Genomic DNA, 10,970 nt, shown 5'->3' on the forward strand with positions numbered 1-10,970 from the left:
TTTTGTCCCCCCTTTTTTTTTCTTTTAAAGAATTTTCCATGTCTGATATCTGTCCACGCTAAGCCTGCATAAGCTTGAAGGGCTACTCGCACAACACAGGGACTGAGTCATCAGTTGTCTTAGTAATGGGTCGTAAACAGCCACCGAAGGCAGAGATTCGAGAGTTTCTGAACACTGGGGCTGCTGACTGTGATGGTAGGCAGTCATAAACCTCACTGTACCATTTGCAACTGCCTAACTGCATTAATGCACTGAAAGCTGGGGTGAGTCAGACAAGGAACAAACAAGGTTGAGCTGTGACGCACCGTGCTCCACCACACCTAGAAACTGCAGTGATGCTGGAGGATCTTACGATTTCTAACTATTCGGTGCATAAAGAGATAAAGGTCATTTTTAGTGTGACAAGTGTGCCAAACAGCAACAAAAAAAAGGAAAAGGTGACTTGTTATATAAAACGCCTTCATTCTATATCTAAATTGAGTCTTAAACTGCTAAATCCTCAAATGCTTATATCAAGTGATTAAAATCTGATTAAAGGCTTTTTCTTTGTAATGTATAGCTGCTGGGTGAGTGCAGCACACGGCAGGAAAAGAGTGTGTTGGCCAGTTTTGTGTCTTCAGCATTAATAAGGTAATGATTAGAATTACATCCTTTAAAATGCAGCATTATAATTGAGGGTGGTCTTACCAAAATACTGTGAAAATTGGTAATGTGCTCCTGGAAAAGTATGAATTATTCATATAAAACGTAAATCCTATAGACACACCCATCAGCTCTCACAAGACTGATTATAGGTCCTCATCTTAATAATGTGCCAAAACATAACCTAGAGTAAGGATGTAGCATCCTTCAGGACATTTTTCTAATTATATGATCCATCCACCCTTTTTCTTAACCACATTTACACAGGTTAAAGTTGTGTGGGGCTCCAGCCAAATGTCATTCGGCAAATGAGATGCGTCCTGGGATGGGTTGCCATTCAATTTAGAATTACCAGTTGACCTCACATGCAGAAGATCCATAGAGTAGTGGTTTACACATTTTACTAACAAGGGGAAGTTCCAATTCCTGGAGGAATCTGAGTATCTGGCGTAAAAATCTGCCCAATCAAACATGCAGAGCTGCCACTGTGGCATCCCCTGGTGAATAAGGGGGAAGATGAAAGTAGCTGCATAGTTGGCCTGATGGAAAACCCAAACTCTACACAGAAAGACCACAGCCACCTGGTGGATTTGAACCCAGGACCTTCACCACCATACACCAATCTGCCTAATTATACTAATAACTCATAATGAAGCACAAGAATATTATTATTCTAAATGTGGCACAAAAAGTAAGGACAGTGTGGGGTTTTTTTTTGCATTTCTTTGTTGTAACAATACTTCTTGGCAAGAAATCTTAAACCACTGGAAGGTCTATTTCCCCTTAAATGGTGGCACATTTGTAAGGAAAATGCATTTGTGGGTTGAGCAGCAGAGTTGAGCATGTAGGTTGCGCTGAAGAAAAATATATTCTGCTATTGACACTTGTTTGGTGCCGTTTATTGGATTGAATGATTGAGGTCTAATGAAACTAGACATATCAGCAATTTAAAAATGTATTCATTTAACGACAGGGGCCTTGGCATGTAGAGCCACAGTCGCCTGGCACCTCCCCATCATGCTGGTCAACCGCTTGGTCACACACTGCTGTGGGATGGGGTCCCATTCTTTAACCATCATTTGTCAGTCAGTGTGGTTGTTTTGGTCAATGAATCAGTTGTTTTGCATTGGCAAAGCAGATTTACCAGGTTTTAATGGGTGCAACCCACATACTCAACTCTGCTGCTCAACCCCAAAATGCATTTTCCTTACAAATGTAAGGAATTAAAGGGAAATAAACAGGCGTTCACACGGTTTAATATTGGTACAGAATGATAAGTGTCAAACAGGTTATTACTCTGAAGGTTTAATGCAGCTTTTAAAAAATGATATAGTGGAAGTCTGACCACAAAGGAAAAGACTCCAGACAAAGAGAGGTTGTGTTAGATTTATTATCACAATAACACAACAATCTGAGCAACTAGATATCATAACAGGGACATTTCTCTACTGGCATAACAGTTCCTTAACGATACACAACAAACCCAGAGTCTAAAGATAGATACGACCACTACATATTGCACCACAGAGTACTTTAGATGTGTTCGATACTTATGTGGAGAGTCACGAGCATGTCCAACACCTTTATTACTCGACAACACCTAAGTGCATTTACATTGTGCTTCAGTCTCAGTGTGAATAGTCCACATATCCTAACCTGTGCTTAAATGATTTAGGTTTTTTGTTTTGTTTTGTTTTTAATACTGATTACATGTACTATGCATACACAGTGAACAAACACACAAAGACAGAAGTGCAATAACTGCTGGCTGCACTGAAGACAGCTGAAATACTTAAAATGAGCAGTAACATTTTTGCACACAATAGCAGGCACCACCCCGACAGAACGTACATCTACCTCGTCCACTACAACAAACAGCTGTCAACACATTATACAAACACAAAGTCTATTCAGCCTGTCGACTGTGGGAAAAGGGATTCAACATGCTGTCATTTCTCAGCTTTTGTGTGAACAAAATTAAAAACAAGACAGTCAAACCCTCGGTCACAAATGCATAAGAAGTTCGTGGTAATTCCCTGACACGGAATAGGAGAATTTAGTTCTAAAATGCAGGTAAGTTTGAATCTTATATGGGCACAGATCTAAGCTCAGAATTTTACACTATGTCATAATAAATATCAACACACTCAGAAACACACAACAACAACAATCCTAGGAACATGACATCTGTCACTTATTGTGAGCAGAGGTGTGTCTTAACATTTTAAGGGACTGTAGGAAACATATTAGGTGTGAAGAAGCCTCATAATTTATTTTTCTTCCATCCTTGTTGTTATCATTAATAATAATAATATGGGCTTATATATAAATACTCTGTATTAAAATAAAAGATTAAAGGCCTTTGAAAGCATCTATTATTAGCTATCTATTAGCTTTTATAGTGTGGATGATGAGGTGCTCAAATGTAATGATCTGCAAGTCTCACAAACCCATATTTTATTGACAGTAGAACACAGAAAACATCAGATGTTTAAACTGAAAAAAAGGTAGCATTTCAAGAGAAACGTAGCTCATTTTAAATTCGATTGCAGCAACACATCTCAAAAAATGTTGGGACAGGGACACATTTACTACTGTGTAGCATCACAGCAGCCAGTAAACCTGTTGGAACTGAGGAGAGTAACTTCTGGACTTTTGGGGGAGGAACGTTGCCCCATTCTTGTCTGATACTGGATTCTAGCTGCTCAACAGTCCGGGATCTTCTTTGTCGTATTTTTCACTTTATGGTGCATCAAATTTTTTTTAATGGTGAAAGGTTTGGTCTACTGCCAGACTTGGACTCTTCTATTGGAAGTCATGCTGCTGCAATAGATGCAGTAAGTAGCTTAGCATTGTCTTGTTGAAATATGCAAGGCCTTCACTGAAAAATGTCTTCTGCATGGGAGAACGTGTTGCTGTATATACCTTTTAGCACTGGGTGCCAGTTCCTCAGGCACTAATGCACCCCCACACCAGCTTACCCATACTGAATTTATGAAAGGCTTTTAAACCGAGCGCTGCTGTAACAAGCTTCTTTAGTCTGGAGGATTCAGCATCCATAATTCTACACACCAGATTTTCTACTATACTTCAGTCCATTTTAAAGATGGCAGCATTTCTGGATCATGTTCACATATGGCTTCTTGTTTGCATCACAGAGCTTTAACCTCTGGCACAGTGAACAGTGATTTCTGAACTGTTCCTGGGCTCATGCAGTGATATCCATGGCAGAATCATGTTGTTTAAGGCAGTGCTGTCCGAGGGCCTGAACATCACAGGCATCCAATACTGATTTCCTTTGTAGCACCACTTACTTTCCAGTCTTTTGTGGGCTCCATCTCAGCTTTTTTGAGATGTGCTGCTGCCATCAATTTCAAAGGGAGTTAATATTTTTCATGAAAACGTAAAACGTATAAGAATTTGATGCATTTTCTTTGTTCTTTTGTGAATAACAAATGCTTTATGAGATTCGCAAATCACTGCATTCTATTTTTATTCACATTTTACCCAGCGTCTAAACTTTTTCAAAATTGAGATTGTACATGAATACCCACATATTAAGAGATTATATAGTCTTTGTTGTACTTTTTTGACCTTCCTGTAAAGTATGGAGTGGTTGGCAAGTTGTTATGGTGTGTTTACTTGTCAGGATTTAGCAACACAGCCATCAAAAGCTGTTTGTTTGACCTTTTTGTTGCTATTCCACACACCCTCAGTGAAACAATATTTTTCTCGGATAAGATGTTCACTGTGTTTCATTAGGAGATTATGGACCAGCTATAACCGGGCCAAAACATATGACAATCTACAGGGTAATTACCAACCAAATTCCATCTGTCACCCAAAAAATATGCTGGTCTTTTTCTCAGTTTTTGCCAACTATGACACATTATTGTGCCTGATATTTATTGACGGATGTCCTAATTAACTCAATTTTGTCTTTTTTTGTGTGCCAACTCTTTAATCTGAAGCTAGCGTGAAAGTTTTCATTTCATAATTAAAGAGAAGTCTTCTCCAAACAAAAACTCTGATGCTTTCTTGTTTTTCTAAGAGTATGATTTACACTTACAAGGGCTTTGATGTAGAAGGTCTTTTTTTGTGTGTATTTCTACAAAGGCCCCCTTATCAACCCAATAATGTTCACACAGTCCCTAATGGCACTAAACTTTTCAGCTCTCTGAAATGATGTTTACACTCACAAAAACACAGAACTTGGCACCAAGATTATGGAAACACCACAAGAGATTTCGTCTAAGGTTTTCTTTTAGTAAATGCAGTCCTATTCCTCTACAGTGAATACAGAGTTATAACCACACGTTTGACTTTACTCTACGAAGGCTGTTGACTTACAAAACACCTATATGGGAGATTTAACCCTTGAGAAATTACCATGACCCAAGCTTTACTCAAACTAGGATTTCTGTTGCCAACAGGTGTATTTTGTTTAATTGTTAGAGAGGTTTATCGAACCATAAGGAAAGTATCACACTACGATGTTCTCATCACGGGATGATGATCAGTTCAGAGCTCCACCGAAACGCAGCTGAAGCTGCCACAAATAAAGTCCCTCGGCTTCAATACGATCCTCATCACAAGCTCTCTGAAAAGTGGGTTCCTTGCGTTTCTTTCCTTTGTCAAAAGTGTTCATCTTGAAAGGGTGACGTGCTTTGATCCCAGACCACTTGCAGTTCTGACCTTTCATTGCCTTTCATGTCATAAGCAGGAGGGATTTCAAAACATTAAACACCACTGCGCCCGTGGTTGTTTTTTGTTGCTAAAACTTGCATTTGTGCTTCTGCTTGCAGAGCACCATGCTGAAAGCAGCTCGCATGCCTCCCTGTTGGCACATCAACGTTGCTACACCAGACCAGTCTGCATGTGGACATGTAAAGGGTACGGGTGGTAGACCAGAGGCGGCTGGGCCTGAGTGATGAAGTAGCTGTTGTAAATGGGTTCTGTCATGTATGGAGCCGGCTGGTAGAAGCAGGTAACGTTGGCCGTGTTGGGGATGGCGTTTTGCTCGCCCAGCACCCTTAGAGCCAGCACTGTGATCATGTTGAGGGTCTGCCTCCTCTCATGTCCCATCAAACACACCGTGCTCTCATCTATCACGCGCCGCAGGGTCATCAAATAGTCATACTTACTAGTCTCCTCGCTGCCGATGAAATGGCACTGCAAGTAGGCCTCAATCTTCCGCTGCTGCTCGCCTACGTCAGGAAAGTCGATGAAGAAGCGGGAGCACATGTATCGCTCCAGGGACTTTATCTCTGTCTCGCTGGCTGGCCGGAAGTTCCTCACTAGCAGGTCGCTGTATTTTAGCAATCCCCCACCGCGGATCTCCTCTGGGTTGTGGGTGGCAATGAGGCGGTTTCGAAGATGATCCATAGCCTGATCAAAGTCTCCGTACATGCACTCAGCTTCAACAGTGATGGTGGGCTCTCCTGCTTCCCCAAGCCATGAGCTTGACTCACAGCTGTTTGGGACGGCGTCTGCCAGCTCCGGTTTATGCTCATATACCTGAGGCTGTGAGACCACACCTGCTGCACATGAGTTGCTTTGAGGCTCTGAATCAGGAGGCTCCTTTGAGTGTTTTGGCTTAACAGTTTGTTCTAAAGTTTCTCTGGAGCAAGTCCCATCCTGCGGTGTACTGACTGTACTGTGTGTGGGAACTGTAAGTACATCTGTACCCTCCGAGTTCTCCGTCTGACAGCTTGGTATGTTTGAACTGTGAACTTGAGAACTCTCCAGCACAGCAGGTTTCGGCTGAAGTTGTTTTGGTAGCTCTATGGGTGGAAACAGCTGTGTGGTGAGGTCTGACAGATCGGTTAGTAAAGACCATTTTTCAGGCTTACTAATCAACTTCCGTGACATTTTTCTTTGTAATTTCGGCGAGGGGCAGTAATCCGGCACAATGTCCGCTGATGTGCTGCAAGATTTTTTAGCTGGGGGAGGAAAGGAAAACTCAAGATTTGAATCTTGCGGGTTTGGGGTAGAATCAGTCCTGCAGCTTACAGAGTCTACGTTGAACTTTTCTTCACGATGACTTAAATCCTGTGGAGCTGGTTTTTCTGTATGTGATGTGCACACTACAGGCTGGGAAGCTTGTGCCTCGTATTTTTCGTCATTACTCTGTAGGGTTAAACATGCATGTGTCATCAGAGGATCCCCAACATCTGAAAATAAAGTTTTGGGCGATGCAACTACAGGATAATTGATTTCAAACTGTTCTTTCTCTTCTCCTTTTTTCTCACACATCTCAAACACAATTTCCTCCTCTGATTGTACATCCTCAATGCCCTCCACTTCCTCTTTCTCCTGTTGTAAGCTTATGCTCTCCGGTTCCAGCACCTGCTGCACCTCGGGCTTTTCGTCTACACTCTCGACCTCTTCTTGACGAAGCTCTTCCTCGAGTGGAGAAACACCTTCATCCTGGCACGGACTTTCTGTGCTAGTCACCACTGCAGAATCTTCTTTCATATCATGTTCAACCTCCTGAGGAATGCTCGGCTTCTCTTGTCCTTTGCTTTCATCGTCATCGTCCTTTTTAGATGAAGGCCCAGCAGTCAGTGCCAACTTCCATTCTTGTTTCCTTTCGTTCCCCCAGTAAGACTGGAGCATACGATCTAATATAATCTGGAAGGAGTCCACACTGAACTCAAACTGTCGTCTGAGGGAACTAACAAATCGGAGCCCCACAGTTTTAGCCCTGTTGTTAGAAAGCGAGATAAGGCTCCATCTATCATGCTCATTGAAAACTTTCACCATCTTTTGCACATAGGCTTCCTTCATTGTCAGACAGGTGATCTTACGTCGGTTAACCCCAGAAGGGAGAAGGTCTCGTAGGCTCCCCAGCACCACCTCCTTAATAACATGGAAGTCTTCCTGCCTCGGAAGCTCCACTCCAAAAATGATGTCTAAGTCTTTGTAGCCAAGCCCGTTGTCTTTAACGAGGATGTGGCTGGCAGTCATGCCGTTGAGGCGTATATCTTTAACCTGAATGTTCCTTTCAACCAGACGGTCCTTCACTACACGAATGATGTCTTTCGCTCTCACTTGCAGTGTAGGAAAATTACCTCGCCCATGGATGGGGATTACCTCAGTCAAAACTTTGTCAAGAGCCTGAACTTGCTCCAGGGTTAGGTTGTGGAACCTCTTCTCTGTTTGAAGCTCCATCGTCTTCACCTGTGAAACAGAGTTTTGCATCACATTACGACTAACATCTTACACTGGCAAGGGAACGCATGGAGCAGGAAAAGAGATCAGAAAGCATAACATCCTGTGGAAAAAATGCACTTTTGCATAGAGCTGGATAAGCCACTAGCGCTGAGCCTTTGCAAGAGAGTGTGCGAAAAGAAAGGTTTTGTAGACTTGGCTTTTGCCCCTTTGTTTTTCTCTCCTCTGTAAAGTATTGTGTCAAAAATGCAGTCAAACAAAAATGCATATATGAGCTAAAGTCTTTTGCCACCCTCATTCCTCTCTGACTGCAATTGTTTATTAGTTGGATTTGAAATTCAGCAATTCAGCATTAGGAATAATGGGCAGCTCTGAGGATTGAGGATATCTCGGTGATTAGCTTGCCTGGTGTTTTGCCACTAGATGGCAACAGAATCGTAACATATGGCAAAGTCAAATAAGTGGCACAGTAAGGGCTTAAACATAAGCCACTGATGACGCACAGTAACAAATTATATTTTCCCAGTAATCCAACAAATGTAATAAAAATATGTTCTTATAAGATCGCGTCAGAATGTCTGCCACAGACCATAAAACTAAGACCATGTACATCAGCTAATCAAATGCACAGGCCAAATATGTAACATTGTTTCTACTTTACGACCCCTCCCACACTGAACTGGGGCTTTTTCTCTGCCAGCCATGGACACTGCCAGCTGCCTTTCACACCATTTTACTTGTTGGTCACATTGGATAAATATTCAGTAATCAAGTTTGTTGAATTTCTTCCATGATTACATGTCCTAGTTACAGGTGACTCACCTGTCTGTCATTCAGCAGCTGACAGGTAATCAGGGAAGAAATTAAACTTAGCAACTACAGAACCTGGTCGGTCTGTATAAGGCAAGCTGGATTTGTCTGTTTGGCTTGCACCTCTATGTCAAAAGGTATCAGAGGGAGTCATGCATAATAAAAACAGGGTTGCGGTTAATACCCCCAGACTACATCTTTCTGCAAATATACAGCATGGCGTAAATGTTCCTGGTCTTTTAATGTCACAACAAATTGTATCTGACATAGTTTTTGTTAAAATCTTTAAATTAAGAAGGGGGTAAAGGGGAAATGAGTTAGAGTGGGGGGAAGGTGGTCTACGTCATCATTAATGCACGCTGACTCACTCTGTACAGAGACAAATGTCAGATTTTAGCCTGTTACCGAACACACACCACAGAGAAGAGCTCCACTTATGTGTGTATCTGTAAATGTACCTAAGAAATAGGTGCATTTAGCTTATTATATACTACCAGCATAAGCTGGTAATCAAAATGAAACGAGCAGTGTTTGAAATCTAATGTTTAAATCTGCATAACTTGATAAATAAATTTCATCAACTTTCAGGTCAGATTCAATTAAAATCAAAAGTGTGCTGTTCTAAGAATATTTTTCATGCGATACTCCTCCATAATAGCTCATCATATATAGTTTATATAAAGATCAAAGAAAAGGGAATGGTTCAATTTTAACGTGTTACATCAAATATGAGCATAGTGGCTAAAGCTTAATGAAAATACCTGTGAAAATGTTTTAACCCCATTTTTAAAAATGCAAACTGAGACGCAAATTGTACCGATTTCATTCACATGGTTTTCACGGCCCTGTGACGTACTGTAAACAGCACTCAATCAACTGTGCTGCGCACAGCGTGTGACCTGCCTTCTGCATCCTCTATCCTGTGTTAGTATTTGACGGTCATCAATGCAAAATGCAGTCAGTGGCAGCAACTCGGGGCACAGGGAAGCATGGCCCACAGCAGCCTCTAGTGAATCTCAGGGGTTATATCAACTCGGTCCTGCAGCAGGACTGCTCCTCTGCCACTTGGCTTCTTTATAGATAAGACTATATGACTCATACAGCCACTGAATGAAGCATCACACGTTGGCTCTCCTGGATTGTCTCTCTGTGCGCAAAAAAACAAAACAAAACCACCACGACACCAAATGCACCACTTGCGGTGGCATTATGGCTGTGAAACTCTTGAAATATTTAGGCAGGGAAGCTTGTGAATGGATTGAAGCATAGTCCACCCCACAATACTGAGCACACAGATGGTGATCGTGATGTGGGGACACACAAAAGGCTGGTGGTGGGCATTTCTGCTTGGATCAACAACATTTTGCTCTTTAATGTTTCAACCACAGAGCAACGTGTTGTCCTCGGAACTTAAAATGTATCACAGATTAGTTCCAGATGTGACCAACATCTGGATTTTCCGCTCCATTTAGAAGCTACTAGTTGACAAGTTGACAGACAGTGTAAGTAAATAAACAGGCCAATCTTTGTTTCTTTGTTTGCTTTTTTTTGGCTGAAACTGAGCAATATGCTGAAGGAAGGAGAAAAAAGGGTGCATTTACTGCGTTGTGCCAGCAGAAGAGATAATTATGCGTTTACAAAATACAAATAAAAACTCACCTGCTTCGTGGTGGAAAGTAAAGCCAGGGCAGAGACAAGAAAAATGAAAACTGTGAAGTATCCAACAGGTTTATGCGACCTCGTTGGAAAGGTTGATGCTGAAGCTGAAGTTATAACGCGGACACTTTCCTCTCAGCGCAGGAGCCCTGTTTCCATGGCAATCAGGCGTCACGAAATTTACGGTAAATCACGACGCTCGGTGTCTTCCTTAACTGCAAGTGACAACCACTCAAGTTTGAAACAAAGAACGTATCTGAGCGCCCTCCAAACGCATCTGAAGTGTTTGGTAAAGTTTGGCTTGTAACGGCAGAGCACACCGACCTGTCAGGCTGAACTACCGGCGTGCCACCGCACTGCCGAGCTGTTGCGGGGTGAACATCACATCAGACGGAGTGAGTCATCCTCTCTCCCAGCCGTGATCCACACCGTAAATCTAATCATCAATCAACCGCTTTTACCTCCCACCGGCACTCCGCCGGGTACAACGCCACGTCCACTTTTATCAGTCTGTGCTCACTCGGTCACTGTGCTCAGCCGGAGTTTACTCGTAGAAAAAACTGCGGTGTTTTAACGTTAGTTTTATTTATTTATTTCTTTTTTTTATTTTTTTATTCTCATTCACATTTCGGGTGGAGGAGGGGGGCTAGCCGCTCCTTCGTGACGTCTGAATGGAATACCGTCACCAC

The 10,970-nt window shown here is 42.1% G+C and overlaps 1 protein-coding gene across 1 annotated transcript; it reads right to left on the minus strand.

Annotated features, from left to right (window-relative positions):
• Positions 1 to 4,353: 4,353 nt before the first annotated feature.
• On the minus strand, positions 4,354 to 10,867 carry LOC146660400 (terminal nucleotidyltransferase 5D-like). Its single transcript, XM_085420238.1, has 2 exons — positions 10,285 to 10,867; positions 4,354 to 7,824 (listed from the first exon to the last, which is right to left on the minus strand). The coding sequence occupies exon 2, from the start codon at positions 7,813 to 7,815 to the stop codon at positions 5,500 to 5,502; it is 2,316 nt and encodes a 771-aa protein (XP_085276364.1). The 5' UTR covers positions 7,816 to 7,824; positions 10,285 to 10,867; the 3' UTR covers positions 4,354 to 5,499.
• Positions 10,868 to 10,970: the final 103 nt, after the last annotated feature.

This window comes from Rhamphochromis longiceps, linkage group LG10 (genome assembly GCF_057381845.1).
Source record: "Rhamphochromis longiceps isolate RC_006_pf linkage group LG10, R_longiceps_female_GT1.1, whole genome shotgun sequence".
Taxonomy (NCBI): domain Eukaryota; kingdom Metazoa; phylum Chordata; class Actinopteri; order Cichliformes; family Cichlidae; genus Rhamphochromis; species Rhamphochromis longiceps.